General features: G+C 36.6%; 1 protein-coding gene across 8 annotated transcripts in view; it reads left to right on the forward strand.

Moving 5' to 3' along the window:
* LOC123877430 (filamin-A) overlaps positions 1-18,352 on the forward strand; it is a 92,605-nt gene extending 74,253 nt beyond the window's left edge. For all 8 annotated transcript variants that reach the window (XM_045924221.1, XM_045924223.1, XM_045924222.1 and 5 more), the window contains 7 exons: positions 9,621-9,811; positions 12,445-12,600; positions 13,553-13,622; positions 14,466-14,584; positions 15,219-15,315; positions 15,730-15,939; positions 16,505-18,352. In XM_045924221.1, coding sequence (XP_045780177.1) covers positions 9,621-9,811; positions 12,445-12,600; positions 13,553-13,622; positions 14,466-14,584; positions 15,219-15,315; positions 15,730-15,939; positions 16,505-16,689 — 1,028 coding nt within the window. In that variant the 3' untranslated portion in view covers positions 16,690-18,352. The remainder of the gene's footprint in view (positions 1-9,620; positions 9,812-12,444; positions 12,601-13,552; positions 13,623-14,465; positions 14,585-15,218; positions 15,316-15,729; positions 15,940-16,504) is intronic.
* Positions 18,353-19,823: the final 1,471 nt, after the last annotated feature.

The following is a 19,823-nucleotide window of genomic DNA, read 5'->3' on the forward strand; positions in this document are numbered from 1 at the left end:
GGCAATAGCCGACGCATTTTCGGCCAGTGATTACGCGAAATTTATGATATTTGTTTTTGCTAATGTCCATCATAAGTTTTCCGAGTTGGATATTTTCGTTTTTTACGCGGTAATTTTATGAAGACATTTTTAAATGTTAATACTTAATACATTTTTAATTGCCGTTTCGGTTTCGATTGCCATGGCATGCGTTATTGCGTATGGGTATTTGAATTCGCTTTTTTGATTAATTGTTCGGAATCAATAACCGTGGCATGAAAGCTTTCGAAGGTCAAAATAATTAGTCCGGAGAATCCGCGATCTTCTTTGTAAATAATTTTTAAGGAATTCCCCATGGTGTATTACCCTCTCATGTAACATCAGTAGGTAAAGTTAAACAGTTTTATTTAAGCCAAAACATCACGGTATTTCTAGATTTGCAGTCCTAATACAATATTGACATTATCCCTGAAAACCAAGATTAAAGAGTTAGAACCCGGAAAAAGAAAGATAGAAATTAAACATTTGTGCCCACCATATTAATTTACAATCAGCATACCCTTACTCCTCACGAATTAGATGAGCAGTAGTTACCTTTACAGTATCAGGCTGTAGGAATGGGAAACTGAATCAGGGCAAATTTTCTCAAGACGGACAGATAGGCGGACAAATTTTATAATGTTAGAATTAAGTAGGTACTAATATAAATACCTAATATAGATTACTTGCTTTGCTTAGGTGAATTTTCTGAAAATCCTTTCTTAGTGATGGTTTCTGAACAGTGGTGGTGGGTTAATAGTGGCGGATAAAGTGAAAACCTACTAAACACATCAATAAAATTTCATATTGTTAGACGCAGAGATTTGAGCTGTAGTGATGTCAGTCCGTTAATTTCTCCTTTATGAGGACCGCGACTTCATCCGCGTGAAATTAGGTTTTCAAAAATTCCGTGGGAACTCTGATTTCCCGGGATAAAAAGTAGTCTATGATACAAAAATCATGTCTACAGTTACTTGCTCCGTTTCGGCGTGATTGAAGGACACATCAACAAACAAAAATTACTTTCGCGTTTGTAATGTTTTGGGATGGATTAGTTGTTACTTTACGTTATTTCAATTAACTTAAAAAGCCATTAACCACGGTGTATTAAAATAAACTCTAGCCCTTAATGTGTAGTATGCAAATGAACAAATTAGCAAATCTAATGCCACTCCCGCGCGTTCAAACTGTAGTTACTCGCAGCTGACGCGGTGGTAATTGTTGACTGCGTTTGAATTGTATAATTACTAAGTATATCTTAATATATAAAAGGCAAAGATGACTGACTGACTGACTGATCTATTAACGCATAGCTCAAACTAATGGACGGATCGGGCTGAAAAGAGGTGGTCAGGATTTGAATCGGAAAGTACCTAAATTAAATGCTTTAGTCAGTTTACAATAGGTCTAATCTAATCTAAATTAGCCTATACTGTTCCACGTCGGGTCAAAGGCCTCCCTCCGATTTTTCCACCATTCCCTATTTTGTGCCTTGTAACTGTAAAATTTAATTCATCACGCTATCGTCGCCTCGGTCTACCACGCTGGCGTTGATGGTTCTGGGGAGTCCAGAAAGAACCAGATCATCTGGCATACGGTGTACCTGACCTGTGTGTGACCTGCCCAGTCCCATTTGTATAAAAGTATATCTTAATGTATAAAAGGCAAAGGTGACTGACTGACTGACTGACTGATCTATAATTAACGCATAGCTCAAACTAATGGACGGATCGGGCTGAAAAGAGGAGGTGGTCAGGATTTGAATTGGAAAGTACCTAAATTAAATGCTTTGGTCAGTTTACAATAGGTGTAATCTAACTTATCTCAATTAGCCTGTACTGTCTCACGTCTGGTCAAAGGCCTCCCACCGATTTTTCCACAATTCCCTATTTTATGCCTTGTAACTGTAAATTTATTTAATTCATTACGCCATCGTCGCCTCGGCCTACCACGCTGGCGTGGATTCTGGGGAGTCCAAAAAGAAGCAGATCATCTAGCATACGGCGTACATGACCTGCCCAGTCCCATTTAAGTAAAGCTGCAAGGCCAAGGTTGGCTACTCGCGTTTTGGAACGTAGGTATATCAGAATTCCTTACGCGATCCCCTAGTTTTTTTTTCCAATATGCTGAGTTCCATGACTCTTTGGCATACCTTGAGCTTGGACTTTTGAGAGTTTGTCAGGGACCTAGTCTGAGCACCGTATGTTAGAGTTGGCAGAATGCACATGTCCATGAGCTTTCACTTGAGATATGGAAAGTTAACTTTTAACAGTTCTTTCACTGACCAAAAACTGCTCCAGGCATTTTCGATAGGTATTCTTTCGAAATACTTACCTAGGAACTATCAAAGTGTCTGTATAAAACTGCCTGTAAAAAAATAAACCAGAAATGGTAGAGATATTTGGTTTTTCTCATTGTAAGACATGTTGAATGCTATAAAATGATATCATTTTTTTTTTGCTTACGCTAAGTATATTTCATAAGTGCGCTTATATTGTCCTTACATAATATTATGTGTGACACCTCTTTTTAGCATACAATGACTAAGGAAGGATTTTTGAAAATTCTACCCCTAAGAGGGTAAAATAGGGGCTTGAAATTTATGTTGTCAACGCGGATAAAGTCGTCGGCATAAGCTCGGTACAATGTAATGTACTTACAAGTAATATATAAAATAGTCGAAGCATATAATTAAGTATTATGTATGTTTGTATTCTTTCTGTTTCATGTGTGGTGGTATATTTACAAAAAACCCGTCAAGTGCAAGTTGTACTCGCTCATGAAGGGTTCCATACATCATACAAGATATAAAACTATGTATTTTTTAGTTAATTTACTTGGCAGCCATTTTGAAAATCGCAATCTTGGTTTTTGTTATTTGTTGTTATAGCAGCTATACAATTATTATAGTCTTGTGTTCAACTTTCTACCGTGACAATAGTTACACACACACTGTTAACATTTCAATTCTCTACATAATATTACGGTTATAAGTGGTTATACTTTTAATGGAAATTACTCACGATAGTTTAAACGTTAAAATATTACGATTCATGAAATGCTGACAGACAGACGGACGGACAGCGGAGGTTTAGTACCTAATGGGGTTCCGTTGGCACTCTTCGGGTACGGAACCCTAAAAATTGACATAATGCTGAAGCTGTTAATCTTCCTGTTATTGCTATTAATCATGTCTAGTATAATAGTTATGGGCAGTTGCAGCTGATGCAATGTGGTGGCAATTGTTGGTTTCAGCTGTATACCTAATTACCTAGGTACTACAATTAGGTATTACTGATACTTGATATACTTGCAAGTGCTATGATAGTGGTATAGACATTCGCTTCAACAGTAGTGGGCCGGCAATGAGTTAATCATGATGAATCTCATACCTGGGTAGATTCCCAACAGCAAAATTTTCGCGACATGAATGAAATCGGTAAGTAGTGTAGAACGTTACTAAATAGTTCTAATATTATTTTCTAAGTAGAAGAGGTACTTAGCTATGCGATCCAAAAAATATTTCTTGATTAGGAATGCAGTTTAGGTCAAAATAATGGTTAAAAGCCTGGAATTTTAAACTTCCGTACCTATCTAGCTAGCGGGAAATTACACTAATATCTAGTCCTGATAATAATTTGTTTCAGTGTAATTTTCCTCATTGAAAAAAAGCTTCTGGTTATTTAGGTTTATGGCTACATCATAATCATTTGTCTATTTTGATGGATTAAGAGGGGTCTCTCCGTCACTCGCTTCATACAAACGTAGTTCCAATTTCATTTGAATATTAAGCAACCAAAGTCCATGAAATGCAGACATATTCTAGAAACTAATATCTATGTCTGTGGTTTTCCAGATTTCTGTTAATATATTCGGTTTCAAAGTTACGCGGTCTTAAAAATTCACATACAAATCTTTGAGCCCCTGTAATTTTAAAACTACATGTTTTTAGAACAATCTAAAACACCACAGACACAGATATTAGTTTTTTTCTAAAATATGTCTGCAAAATTTCATGGACTTTGGTTGCTTAATATTCAAATGAAATTGGACTACGATTGTATGGAGCAAGTGACGGAGAGAGCCCTGTTAAAAGCCTGGAATTTTAAACTTCCGTACTTATCTAGCTAGCGGGAAATTACACTGATAGCTAGTCCTCACAGTAATATGTTTCAGTGTAACTCCTCATTGAAAAAAAGCTACTGGTTATTTAGGTTTATGGCTACATCATAATCATATTTTGTCTGTTTTGACGGATTAAGTATAGCTTGTTATACTTTGTTTATCATGGGCTTGCGAAAATTAACACGTATTTGGAATCCAAGTTTATAAGTTGCCTAGTCTTCTATAGCTGCAAAACTAAAAGCTACCTATCGCGTCATAACTAAAACAGTGATTTGATATGGATCAATAACTTAAAGGTAAAGGTACTTTAAGGTAAAATAAAATAAATAAATAAATAAAGGTATCTTTAAAATCTTATACATTATCCCTTTAAAGGTTTTATTAGGTAATTATTTATGCAGCTCGTGACAATGTTTATACCTAATGGTTTAACAGAAAAACACTGGATTTAATCAATCTTAACGCGTGTAATTTGTCAATTAATATTTATAACGTTTTTCTACGGATTTCTGAGTTAAGCGATTAGATATAGGTACTTATCTGATATTATTTCGTAAAGCAAGTAAATAAATAATCTTTTAACTATAATAATAAGTAAAAGACACAAAAATAAACTGGGTTGGCCGGTGTCAAACACTGCACATTTTAGTAACAGTGCATTTGTAATGACGTGCATTCTATACAACAAGCTTGCCTGAAACAATTTTTAATCATCATGATCAACCCATTTCCGCCCCACTACGGAGTACGGGTCTCCTCTCAGAATGAGAAGGGTTTAGGCCATAGTCTGCCACGCTGGCCCAATGCGGATTGGCAGACTTCACACACCTTTGAGAACATGGAGAACTCTCAGGCATGCAGGTTTCCTCACGATGTTTTCCTTCACCGTTAAAGCAAGTGATATTTAATTGCTTAAAACGCACATAACTGAAAAGTTAGTGGTACGTGCCCGGGATCGAACCCCCGACCTCCGATTAGTAGGCGGACGTTCTAACCACTAGGCTATCACAGCTTAATTTTTTAATCATAATTACCAAAAATTTAAACGGACCTTACAAGAATACTTAGTGGACAAGGCGTACTACACCATTCAAGAATACGCCAATAAAGCATAATAATTGTTACAATTCTCTTCCTTGAAATTAGAATTAATTTTTATTATTAGACATTATATTTCATTTTTAACCCCCGACCCAAAAAGAGGGGTGTTATAAGTTTGACGTGTGTATCTGTGTATTATCTGTCTGTGGCATCGTAGCTCCTAAACTAATGAACCGATTTTAATTTATTTTGTTTTAATTGAAAGGTGTCTGGATCGAGAGTGTTCTTAGCTATAATCCAAGAAAATCGGTTTAGCCGTTTGAAAGTTATCAGTTACTGTGACCTTCACTTGTCGGGGGTGTTATAAATTTTTAATTTACACTTGTTATTCTATTTGATTACTGTAATTGTGTAAAGCCCTTTCATATGATACCCCACTTCGTATAATCATCTTACTTTGAAAATTGAAACACATTTCAATTTTAATGGTGTAACCACAAAACGGTTTTCGGATTTATTCCTTTACTTGTGCTATAAGACCTACCTACCCGCCAAATTTCATGATTCTAGGTCAACGGGAAGTACCCTGTAGGTTTTCTTGACAGATACGACGGACGGGCGGACGGACAGACAGACAACATAGTGACCCTAAAAATTAACAACTAAACAAAGAACAATATTTTGTGTGTGAGCTAAAATGTGAAAAAAATGTGATTAGAACAAAAAGGTTTACTTTAACATTAATTTATTAAAATAAAAAGTCGATTATTAAAACTGGATTGATAGGAATCGAAGCATCACATCGGGACGAAAGAATGTGCCCTTGTAGAAACTTTGGGATCGTATAAATGAATGGGCAAAATGACCGGCCCTTTGACGACTGAGCCGCGGCTTGCTTTTAAAAGTATTCTTTTCTTTTCTTTTCTTTCATAGAAATGATAAAGAAAGTATTCTTTTATTGTTTTGTTTTGTAGAGTATTGATTGGTTTTGTCTCTTACGACTTTCGATACCTAGCAGTCTTTTTGGATAATTAATTTTTTTTAACTTTTAGACTTTTGGTTTTCGTCAATTTTCTATATAGGTAGGTAAATGTTTATAGCAAATGTGAATTTTATTGCTGTCAGGTATTGAGAGCATGAAATCTCTTTTTTCGGACAAATTTAATTTTAAACTGCTGGCTGCATTTCCACACTTAACAGCCAGGCTGATTCTTTACGCTATTAAAGCGTAATTTAGGCACACAATTATGAAAAAAGCAGTCAGTCGCGACTGCCAACAGAAGCAAAAACTTAAAACTAATATGATTTTTTTGGGATTCAAATTAATTGTAGTAGGTAACCTACTTATCAAAAAATAATATTTTCATAATTCATCCGCACTTCGAGAACTATTAATACCAGCATGTTGGTGTCGGTGACGCAACCTATAGTTTTTACCCATCACGAAATCGCCTTACGCGCCCAAAGAAGTTTTCACTTTAAAAACCCGAAATCATAACAGCTCGTAACTTAAAACGTACCAGCCATACTTAAGTCATTATACGTCCAAAATAGCTTAAAAATTTCTAATCGCCATACACTTATGAAGTATCCTAAAACAAAAAGCCGCCGCTTCTTTGTCGGATGAACGAGGTTTTTTTCCGCGGGCGAACACAATGGGCCCTGGACAAATTTAGTTTTAGACCCCGGATTCCAGGCCTCTGGTGTTTAGGAGTCATTTTAATTGACCGTCGGCCTGATATCGTAGAGGGAAAAAAGGTTTGCAGCCCCGTTGGAAGGGACATCGCGCTATGATGGAATGTCGTGTTGGAACGGGATTTTTTTGGAATGGATTCCAATTTTTAAGTTGCACCAAATGTTTATTATTCTGAATTTTTTAAAGAGTAAAGAATAAGAATGGGTCTAGCTGTTTAGTATAGTACGGTCAGCAACAAAGTTAGATTTGTATCCGTCAGTACAAGCTAACTACACAACTGTACATCTTAACTTTAAAACTACTCTTACATATTCTTATCCAATCAGTTTTTGAGGAAATTTTCGCAAAACATACATCAATGTTCTAGTTCAAAGTATAAGAAAGAGGAAGCGGCCCGGGCATCGAACCCCTAACATGTCAATACCACCGCTTTGCATGAGGCCTACATCATTATTTGGGGCTTTGGACCGGTTGCATCGCGGTCGACTAACTAAAGGTTAAACCGAGCTTATTTATTGCTGAATATCCATTAGGCAGTTTTAGTACTTTTAATGAGTAATTGAATAAGGAGAGCATGGAGAGATGTTAATAATGTATCTCTGTTTATCTCAGACTCTCTCTACTTAAAATTTTAAATACACGCGATGATGATAAGTGGTGGTTCTATTGGTTAAGACGTTTGCCTCCTCAGGCTCAGGGGGTTGGGGGTTCGGTTCCGGGCAGGCACCTCTCAAATTTCGGAGTTATGTGCGTTTTAAGAAATGAAATATCACTTGCTTTACCGGTGAAGGAAAACATATATTTTTATGTATAATAGTTTTTGATTTATCGTGCAAAATGTTGGAAAAAATACCCGAGTACGGAGCCCTCAGTGCGCGAGTCTGACTCGCACTTGACCGGTTTTTTAAAAATACCGTGGGTTTTTGGTTTACCGCGATAAGAATTATCCATCTCCGAGATGGTGCTTACTTAAAGAAAGTTGATTAGAAATCAAAATCGAATACGGTGACACCGGCCCATACACTAGTTACAAGTTGAAAAACAACAAAAAATAACAAAAAGAAAATGCACAAAACACAAAAAGATTTTTTGTCCAATCACCGAAAAACACGATCGAAAAAACCTTACCACATGTAAATAAATCTGCAACTATAATGCCCTCCACGAAGCACAATAGTTAATACAACCCCCTGTATTACAGAACATGCTTGCAATCATTGTCAAAGTCGCAATGACTTTCCACTGCTTGATATTGAAATTCGGCTTATAACGACGATTGCGATGATTGCAATGGATCAATATCAATCTCCGTAATACAAGAAGCAGAAAAAATTGTATTTGCTTACCACTGATATGCGAAACTGAAGATATACAAAAAAGAGTCCGAAGATTTGTCGCGAGCAACAAATAAGTAAATGACTAGTCGATCTATTTCAAAATCACAAGCCTCTACTCGATCTTCTAGGTACTACTATGATCTTATTTTTGAGTGGCTAATGATTTCGTCGCAGATAACAACCCACCACAGTTATTAGTATTTTTTTAAATACAGAACCTATTTTTTAAATCGCTTTCTAAGCGGTAATAGCGAAACGCTACGCTTAAATTACTAAGTGGTGATCTAAAGATCTTTTCTTTTATAAAGTGAAAATTGAAGCCAGATTTTCAATCCGCCGTTTCTGGGGACCCACCTATCTTCATAGAACAATATCAACGTATTTCACGTAAAAATTTAAATTTTCGTCTCCAGGAAGAAATATCGCTGACATCGTTAGCCAGTTATTCAGATTGAGTGACGTATTCTCCGGCTGAGCCTTTTTTCATGCAATTCAAATTGCGTTTTTGTCCCATTTTGTCCCGTTTTTGCCCCGATTTTTTCCGATTTCGTCGGTTTTTTAGACCCGCCGCGCAAATTTATCGTTTGCATTTGTCGGGTATCGGAAAAGGGTTGGCTTAGAAATTATTTGCGGATTGCATCTGGTTATGTTTTTGTAGTTTGCAATAAAACTTAAATTGGAACAGTTTGGATATCTGTATCGACGACCGACAGGTGCGAAAACTGGTTTGATTTCCGGTTGGGTTAATTTAGAAAAAGATTTTTTCCCATAGATAGTATCCATGTAGTTTGATCATAGATCGATTAGTGATTATTGATTACAGATAAAGAGGTATAAGCGTCCATATCGGTAGAATGACATTTATTTATTACTAGCTGATGCCCGCGACTTCGTCCGCGTGGATTTAGGTTTTTCGAAATCCCGTGGGAACTCTTTGGTTTTCCGGGATAAAAAGTAGCCTATGTGCTAATCCAGGATATTATCTATCTCCATTCTGAATTTCAGCCATATCCGTCCAGTAGTTTTTGCGTGAAAGAGTAACAAACATACACACACACACACACACACACACACACATACAAACTTTCGCCTTTATAATATTATTTATATTTATATTTATATTTATTATCTTTTTGCGGTGAAGTCCGAAAGGAGGATTATATAATATTTGACCTGATGTATGTATGTATGTCCGTTCCTATGTCATTAGATTCGTCTTGATGAAGACACGAGTGACATAAAATTCTTAAAAATCAAAATGGCGGGTTTTATGTGCGGGCTGAAAAATGCGCACTGCAAATTGCAGTAGGGGTTTTTTAAAAACTTTGTAAACTACTTGTTGATTATTATAATGATATGGTAGAATCCTTGAACTCCTAACTAACACTATATTTTTTTCCCAGGTGAATACCGTATCGGCCTTAAATTCAACGAGCAACACATCCCCGACTCACCCTTCAAGGTGTACATCTCACCAGCTGTGGGTGACGCATACCTCTTGGAAGTGGCCCAGTTCCCGGATAACGCACAAGTGGACAAACCCACCCAGTTCTACATTAGGCTCAATGGAGCTAAGGGCAGCTTGGATGCCAGGGTGAGTGCGATATACTTAGTGTAGGTACATCTTTCAAGGTACATATTATACCGCACCTTCAGTGGGCGATGCCCAAAGTCTAATTTACGTTGTGATGGAATTTTTCTAGTCCTCTAGAGTCTAGATGCTACGATCGACTAAAAAAAAATCTTCCACACGCAACATGTCTTCTTCTTGGAATGGATGGATTATTTTTATTGGCATAAAATGGATGTATCCACGTGGCTTTTCTTTGGTCATCCTCTCCTCTTTTGTCCTTCCACAAAAATCGACTAGCAAAAATATCCTTTAAAATTAACAATATCCTTCCGAGGGTCAATTTCCCAATCGTAAAATAACTTTTATCTAAGAAATAAATTTGTCATTTTCACAGATTTCCTATCGAAAAAAGTCAAAACCTCAAAATTCCTCAGATAAAAGTAGTTTGACGGTTGAAAAATAAGCCATTAAAAATCGCCTTGCGACATGATAACTTATTTCTTTTTAAAAAGTCTTTTTACCACCACTAATCGTAACTATCGGCTTATTTTAAGGGTTCCTTAATTCAAAAGGAAAAACGGAACCCTAACAGGATCACTTTGTTGTTTGTCTGTCCGTCTGTCCGTCTGCCGTGTCTGTTAAGAAAACCTATAGAGTACTTCCCTTTGACTTAGAATCATGAAAGACAGGTAGGTAGATCTTATAGCACAAGCAAAGGAAAAAATTCGAAATCCGTCAATTTGTGTTACATCACACAAAAAAAAAAAAATCAATTTTCAACATTCTAAATATCGGAAAAATACCCGAGTACGGAGCCCTCGATGAGCGAGTCTGACTCGCACTTGGCCGGTTTTTTTCATTGACAAGATTTTACCTATTTTCGAATTCTCCACATTTGTACAGCCTTCGCGTATCCCATATCCAGACAATATATGCGCCAATGAGGGGTCATTTTGATTTATCGTGTGAACACGATACCCGTCCAGTTGCCGCCATAATATTAAAGATTTATGATCGATGATTTCAGTAGGCATAATACTGACCGGAGTTAACTTTTAGTTTATAGGTTTAATACGCATTATTATCCTCGTATTTCTTTATTCTATACAATATTTAAAGGTTCCCCTGATTCGCTGACTCAGTGATCTTCACTAAGTGAAAGCCACCGAATTCATTTGACACTGGTTGGTTTCACATTGCTGTAATATAAAAATAATGTTTCGTAGCAAACCTTCAATGGATTAAAAATAAATGTCAAAGAAGCTTGGTGGCTTTCATTCTGTGATGATCACTAAGTTAGCGAATCACTCTTCAGGCCACCCCAGGTCCATTTTGTTGTATCTGACATAGCTGGATGAATCTGTTGTAAGTAGCGTTAATTTATCTACCTCGAGTGCCTTGGGTGCCTAGATCAAAAATGGCGTTATAAAGTTTTTGCAAGCTCGCGTAATAGGAAAAGTACTTGTCTCACTTTAAATAAAATCTAAATCTGTCGTAGTTTCCTGGAAAGTGGGAACCAGCATTTTATTTTATTCAATTATTAGTTAGCCCTTGACTGTGATCTCACCTGCTGGTAAGTGATGATGCAGTCTAAGATTGTAGCGGGCTAACTTGGAAGCTATAAGCGGACGACGCGCCAGAAAACTTCGAAACAAAGTCCTGCCCTAGTGAAATTTTTAGCTTACACACACTGGTGTCTTGTTATTTCTGTGGAAAAAATGTAATAAAACAGACTGACCGCACGTGCCCGTCCCCCATAACTCAGGGGCCGCTTAATATTTTATACCTCGCGATGAATACTGGGCGAAGTTCGCGCGATGCGTTATAAAAATTAATATGGTAACACTTGTATTGTGAGGGGATGGATTACGTATTGTGGCCGGCCGTTCTTTGTTGTTATGAGTTAAATATTACGGTCAAAATCGACCTCTTCTCTGCCTTTCTTTACTTTCGTTACTTTTTAGGGTTCTGTTCCCGAAGGGTTCCACTAGGACCCTATTACTAAGCCTCCACTGTCCATCCGTCCGTCTCCGTCCGTCTGTCTGTCAGCGGGCTGTATCTCATGAACACTAATAGGTTCTTCTTCTGCTTTGTCGCGTCACTCTTGACAGAGCGGTCGTGGTCATCATGAAGCAACGTCTTTGAGGGCAGATGTTACACGCCTCACGAGCATTCCCTAATAGGTTAGAGAGTTGAAATTTTCACAAAGAGTATGTACTTCTATTGCCACAAATAATAAAAATTTCAAAATTACAGATATTTATATTACAAAAAACTAATCGAGGTGGTGGTTAACCTTAATTACCTTAGGTTTGAAGGTGGAGCGCACCTGTCTAAAAGGTGCCTATTAACTCTTCTTCAAAGGTACCAATGCTATTAGGTAGGAAAAACGGAAGCCGCAATGGAATTTCATATTCTAGCAGTGCGTATTAGAAACGAGGAAGCGAATCGCTTTATACATACCCACAATCTGTGGAGTTTCAATTAGTAGGGGAGATCTTTGCGATGCCTTGCGGTCCGATGATAAATCCGATGATAAATGGAAATCTAGACACTTAAAATAAAAAGTCTAGACACTACTGTCTACTAACCTACGCTAGTATGGCAGTTGTAAATAGAGTCATAAGTGTCTAATCATAGTGTTTTCATCACAGATAGTCTCACCAACGGGCAAGACCGACGACTGCTTTATCCAGAACATCGACGGTGACCAGTTCAGCATCAGGTTCATGCCCAGGGAGAACGGAGTCCACAACATCAACGTGAAGTTCAACGGCGTCCATATTCCTGCGTCGCCTCTTAGGATTAAGGTAACTCCTGCTCTCCTATTTTCTTTTTAATGATTATCTAATATTGGAGATTAGCAAACATTGAGATTGGTTGTAAGTACTTTATTTGCCGCTACCTTTAATAGTGATTTATGTTGAACAACTGGACTAAATTGACATTCGTTAGCCCTTTATTTTCATAGAGCATTTACGTTATTTGGCAAGGGCTCCCTTAACAGGGCTCTCTCCGTCACTCGTTTTATACAATCGTAGTTCCTATTTCATTTGAATATTAAGCAAGCAAAGTCCATGAAATTTTGCAGACATATTCTAGAAACTAATATCTGTGTCTGTGGCGTTTTAGATTTTTCTAAAAATATGTAGTTTTAAAATTACAGGGGCTCAAAGATTTGTATGAAAATTTTTAAGACCGCGTAACTTTGAATAATTTAACAGAAATCTGGAAAACCACATAGATATTAGTTTCTAGAATATGTCTGCAAAATATCATGGACTTTGGTTGCTTAGTATTCAAATGAAATTGGAACTACGATTGTATGAAACGACTGACGGAGAGAGCCCTTTTAAGTTTTATGTATAAAGATTTGGCTACACTTGAAAAGCTCAGTACTCATTTATAAGAGTAGCGTTGGAAGGGGTTTGCAGGCTAGAGATCTCTATTGTGGAATCAGCGTCATTTGAAAGAACATCACTTCAGTAATTATCGCGACTAGAATTCTTAGACCCACAGTTTACTTATCAATCAATGTTGTTGATATAACGTATATTTACTATCACAGCGATTGTTTTGTTTTCAAACTAGTATTTTGATCAAATCTTATAGGTGGATGTAACGTGGGAAGGGCTTTATTTACTTTTGACCCCCCCAACAACAACTCCGTCAGTTGCTAGTCTATAAGTCGCTGTTATTTGAATCAAAACTATAGATACTGATTCCGATACTATAGTTCCTGTAAAATTTCGTTCTGTCCAGGTCGGAAAGGATGATGCTGACCCCGCTGCGGTACATGCTCATGGACCAGGTCTAGGAGCTGTTAAAACTGGTAAGTTTCCGCCTTCAAACTCCTTTCTGATGTCGAAAGGAAAAGTGTGAAAAATGGTACGTGTGTTCGGTATCACACGCAACAAAACCTTGAAAATGTAATGCATTTTCTTCGTTAACTGAGTTTTATTTATGAAAAATAGCGAGCAAACGAGCAGACGGGTCACCTGATGTTAAGTGATTACCGCCATGAACATTCGCAGCACCAAAGGAACCGCCGATGCGTTGCCGGCCTTTCAGCAATTTGTTGGTCCGCCCTTTGAATGTTGTAATCTAGTGGAAACACCGTCGATGTTAGTTGATTCTACATTTTGCATGTGCGTGGATAAAAGGATCTGGCATAATGGACAGTCGAAGTGCACCAGGCACCCAGGTGGTGAGAGTGAAATTGCTTACGGTGGCGTGCGGTGCGGTGTATTAAAAATTGCGAAAATAGCACCTACATATCAATTTCAACAATTTATTTGAATATAAGTATTATCACACTGATATTATAATGACGAAAGTCTGTATGTGTGTATGTGTGTGTGTATGTTTGTTACTCCTTCACGCAAAAACCACTGGACGGATTTGGCTGAAATTCAGAATGGAGATAGATAATATCCTGGATTAGCACAAAGGCTACTTTTTAACTCGGAAAATCAAAGAGTTCCCACGGGATTTCGAAAAACCTAAATCCACGCGGACGAAGTCGCGGGCGTCAGCTAGTTTTCCATATTGCCACCGAGCTAAGCCCAGACATTTGCCTCTCGTGTAGTCTGGATAAAGAAGTAAAATATTTTACCTTTACTCTCTCTTTCGTCTTTCTTTTTTTCTTGTTCTGAGATGTCTGTAATTTTAATAGGTGCTAAAACGGATCTGATAATCAACACCTGCAACGCGGGAACCGGTATTCTGGCAGTCACGCTGGATGGACCATCAAGAGTCGCTATGGATTGTACGGAGGTTGAAGAAGGATACAAGGTAAACAAATAATATCTTGAACTGTTCTTGTCTTGGCATTATATACTTTTATATCAAGATTTACTTCCACATTACTCCATTTTTTTAACCCCCGACCCAAAAAGAGGAGTGTTATAAGTTTGACGTGTGTATCTGTCTGTGGCATCGTAGCTCCTAAACTAATAAACCGATTTTAATTTAGTGTTTTTGTTTGAAAGGTGGCTTGATCGAGAGTGTTCTTAGCTATAAACCAAGAAAATCGGTTCAGCCGTTTGAAAGTTATCAGCTCTTTTCTAGTTACTGTAACCTTCACTTGTCGGGGGTGTTATAAATTTTTAATTTACACTTGTTTCGGTTATTTCTTATCCTTGAATAGTTTTGCTTGCATTGCTTTGCAATATGGTCAGTTATTTAATAGTCTTTCTATTTTTCGCTTCTTACGGATCACGGATAGTTTGGATTGTGAGTATTCCTACTAATATTGTTAAAATTATGGCGAAGATTTCACTTATGTTTTTATACCTACATATTACACAGATTTTTCTTTTATTTTAAAGTTTTCTGTTTCAATTAAGTTTTCTTTTTCTCCCTTTAGTTAATTATTTTTCTATTATTTCTGTTTCTTGTTTTTCTTTAATCGATTTTCTTTCCCTAGGTCCGATATACGCCTCTCGCGCCTGGCTTCTATTACATGAGCATAAAGTACAACGGCGGTCACATCGTTGGGTCGCCCTTCAAGATCGAAGCTACTGGTAATCTTCCTCATTTTTCTCACATTAAATGCATCCAGTTGCGTTTTAGAAGTTTAATTTTTTCTTCTAAACTTTGTTAACAAACCTATTTCAATTCAAGGGTTCTAACAGAAGTTTTGATTTCACTTCTATCATGGCTGCAATTTTGGATCTTACGTACTGAGTGCCATTCCCACCAGTTGCTAGTGATAGTAACTGGAATCAATGACTTGGCTCTTCGACGAAGAAGGATATGAAAACCACCATACAGTTTTCATCTCTTTCTACCTCCTACCTACGCATATTAGTCATTGTTGCCAGCAATAGACTAAAATGTACTATCAAAACAAGTCCACACTTCTCTCATAGCAACCTCATCCTTAATTTATATTCAGCTGTCTTTCGATCTTAGAAGTTTCTGTATTGTTTATTCAGGTCCTAACCTAGCGGAAATCGGAGCACAAGAAACATCCTCAGTAACCGTGGAGACGGTTCAGAAGGTATCGAAGCTTGCTGCCGCGAAGCAAGGGCCGGCGCTGCCTGTGTTCAAGTCCGATGCCACCAAGGTGACCAGCAAGGGCATGGGCCTGAAGAAGGCGTACCTCAACAAGCATAACCAGTTCACGGTGCACGCGGCTGATGCTGGTAAGTTTTTGAACGTAGAGAAACAATATATAAGGAACATTATAAGCATAACGGTAGACACTTTGCCTAGCGATGTCTCCAGGCAATCAATGCAATGGTGCTAATGGCTAAGCATATTAGCGGTAGGCTGTTTTTAAAGTTCCCTCTTTCTCTCTTAAGAGCGTGCCACATGGCTTTACATAATAATATTTGCTTGAGTACAGGTTGTACAAAGAGTAAATAATGAGTCCAATGTATTCGACCATTTTCTGACATACAAATTTTATGTTCTTACGAGTATATTTAAAGTAATCAAGTAGAATAATTATTATTAATTAACACAATGACATCATCTTCAATAATATATGATACACACAGATTACGTACAGTATAATTATTTGTTTATTTATATGTAGTTAGTTTACAACTGCAGAAGGTGTAAAAGTATCTACATCAATATGCGAATGTTGCCACCGTATATGCAGTTCCTGAAACAGCCACCAAGGGCTCTATGATCTCTTGCGTCTTTTGTAAATCTTTACCACAAAATAATTCGCAATTAATTTTTTTTTGTCCTTTTCAACAGGCAACAACATCCTCTACGTCGGCATCTACGGTCCCAAGGGACCCTGTGACGAAGTCCAGCTCAAACACAAAGGCAAGAACAACTATGAGTGCTGGTACGTCGTCAGAGACAGGGGGGAATACATCGTCATCGTCAAGTGGGGAGACGACCACATCCCCGGCTCTCCGTACAAGGTTGAAGTCTAAACCAGAAACAGTTAACAGGGTACATGTGGCATCATGTAAAAAGACAGTTGACCTGAATATATGAAGTTGGTGATTCATTCATCTCTTTATGGTGGTTTTGGTGGTTGGATCTATACGGTGTTCAGAGAACGTTTCTGTAGTGAGCGCTTCATATCGGTCACCAAGAAGTCTTTTCACTGGCTCACCACTACATGCAGCTTGAGTGCAGGCGCATATCTAAGCTTTACGAGTACCGCTACTGCCAGACCGACGAGCTGACTTCACAGCCAATAAAGCCATCTATAAGTTCAGAGTTACATACACAGCGTTAGCATTATAATTCAGAGCGGTCTTTTTACGTGAAACCATCTGTACCTATTGCTCCGATTTTTAATTTCAGACCGAGGATTTGTGATAGGAACAAGATTGATTTCTTTTGTTAATTATATTTTTGATATTCCGTGTTGCTCTACCGATTTCGTATTGTACACATCGCTGATGATTTATGTTATGTCTTAGAATCTTGTTATTTTTGAATTGAATTTACCAATCAGAAAAAGCATAGATGACGTTCGTGTAAGAATTTTAATTTTTTTTTTTCAAAATATGAAAGTCTTTTATATTTATAGCTATGCTTAAGCTCATACAATGATACATATGACTCTTTTTTTCTAGAGATTTGTAGGAGTAGAAACTTTTTATTAACGAAGGCTGTAATATTACTCCAACAGAGTAGGAAATTTTCATCAGCATTTAATTTTACATTTTTTCGTAATTGACTGACGTAGTTTTCTACGTCTCGGTTATTTTTCCAATTTTTTGGTCTTAAATTAAAAATCGTAGCAAGTATAACGTCCTTAGTACTGGAAAATTTTAAAAACTGTGTGTTTCTTACCAAAGAATTTTTATATTTCAACTTTACGAATACATTTATAATCGAGATTGGGTTTTTCAAATTAATCTACATACGCTGCATTCAATCGATTATTTATTATTAGTATCGTTATTATTTATTGGTTTTCTTCAATATTGTATTGTGTTTTGGGATTTCGAAAAGGTCTTATTAGATTATTTATTAAATACGTGCATATACCTAGTTACACTTGTAATTGATCTCTAGTCAGTCTGTAATATTCATTCTTGCACCTTCCAAACTAAAGCATTAGAATTCAGATAGGTAGGATAACCTTGCGTGCTTTTTCAACTAATGTCTCGTGAACAGTTTAAAACTTTGGCCTTGTTATATCAATTCACTGATGAGTGATGACTTTACTGAGGGGAACCATTCCAAATTTAGTTAATTCTTGCATATGTAGAGCATAATAGTATAATTTACTTATTAATTATTATAGTAACAATGTGTTCTCCTGAACATTTTCTAAGACTAAATGAAAGACAGTAGACAGTAGTTTGGTTGGTGCAGTTTTGAAAGACACCTTTTCGCAAATCCAGCATCATATTATATATCTATGTTTATTTTGTTGTTCCTTTATTGATATTTATGTAAATTTTTCATTTTAGCATTATGGAAAATCAAAACTATTTATCTAGTCGTAATAATTGTGCCAGTGTTTTTGTTTTTTTTTTTTTAAATCACAGACTGAAGGTAAAAGTTAGACGGTATCTAACATAATAACATGTATACTAGAAGATAGTTGTGTGTGTCAGATATAAAGTAAAATTTTCAGGTCATGATTATTTATTTCATGAAATCGTAACTAAATACGAAATGCATTTTGACTTCTTTGTGACTTATACAGTCTGTTACACCTGTCAGGTTACATTTTACAAATTGGAGTGAAAATTGCATCTACTAATTTGATATTTGATGATTTGCATAGCAGATTAGAGCCAAACGCATCTATAGGTCGGCTTCTTGTTTTAAAATTTGGTGGGCCGTCTAACTTTTTCCTTAAATCTGGGAGTTTTGTGATTTTATATGATTCTCGTTTAGTTTTTAGGGCGACTAAATGACAATACATATAAAGTATTATTTTGAAATATTCCCTTTTAGTTTATAAGGCGTGAGGTGTAATTTGTAGACCGAAAAAGTTAAAGCGAATTTCTTATCTTATTTATTGTCTTTGTGTCTGTTAATGGGAATCCTTCTGCATCTTTTTCTTAAAAAATGTTTTTGAAGAATTCTCAAAATTCGCTTTTTCTTTTTTGGATTGAAATAACCACAGCAACTATTCTATTTCTAAAATTTTTACTTAGAACTACTAATAGGTGTTTTATTTTTTGCAGCAAATCTCTATCAAGTTTTTTACTTCCTTTTTGAAAAATTATTTTCCTTTGAAGTCAGTTAAAAATAATTCATAGGCCATGTAAAATGTCTTTATATCTAGAATAGTTACGATGGTAAAACCTAAGGTAAATCACAGACTACAGATTTTTTTATGTCCGTTTTTAAAACTACTAACTCTCCTGAAAAATCTGTGTCATTGACTTACCTTTATTAATACAAATCACACCTTACAGTATTTATCTTTAGGTATATTTTGCTTTCTAATTTTTGAATGGTTTGTGCCTGTATGAATTTTACCTACGTAGGTAGAACGACCCCTTTTTATTGTAAATACCTATTTTAAGTACCTTATTTCAATAATTTGCGACTGTTTACTAAATAAAGAAGAAAGTTTCAAAATCGATTTTTAATTTTAAGACCCACTTCTTAGTTCCTACCTACCTATATTAAGAATTTACCTACCTATATATTATATTTTTATATTTTATTCCATTAACATGTATATGATCATAATCATTTTATATCTACCTACATTTTGCCTCTTTTAGGCACTTGTTCCACCGCCGACGAGGAAGCGACTAGCTATCAGCTATAAACGTAAAGCATGTACTTACCATATCGATGTACGTTGTGTCAATAAAAGAGATTTAATATATTAATAGTTGATCGCTGACTGTGCCGCCGTCGAGAACTCTCTCTCCACTAATTTGTCGCAGCGACAAGAGCTATCAAAGAAAAACTCGCTCAGCGACGCTCGTTTGGCGGTCAAGACTCGTGAAGTGTGCGCAGGGATTGATTATGGGGTGTAACAATAAAGCTAGCAAAACTTTATTTATACTACCTTAACACAATCCAATGCCAATAACCAGCCTTGTAGTTTTCTTGATTTAGTATTTTTCAAACCCGT

Source organism: Maniola jurtina, chromosome 23 (genome assembly GCF_905333055.1).
Source record: "Maniola jurtina chromosome 23, ilManJurt1.1, whole genome shotgun sequence".
Taxonomy (NCBI): domain Eukaryota; kingdom Metazoa; phylum Arthropoda; class Insecta; order Lepidoptera; family Nymphalidae; genus Maniola; species Maniola jurtina.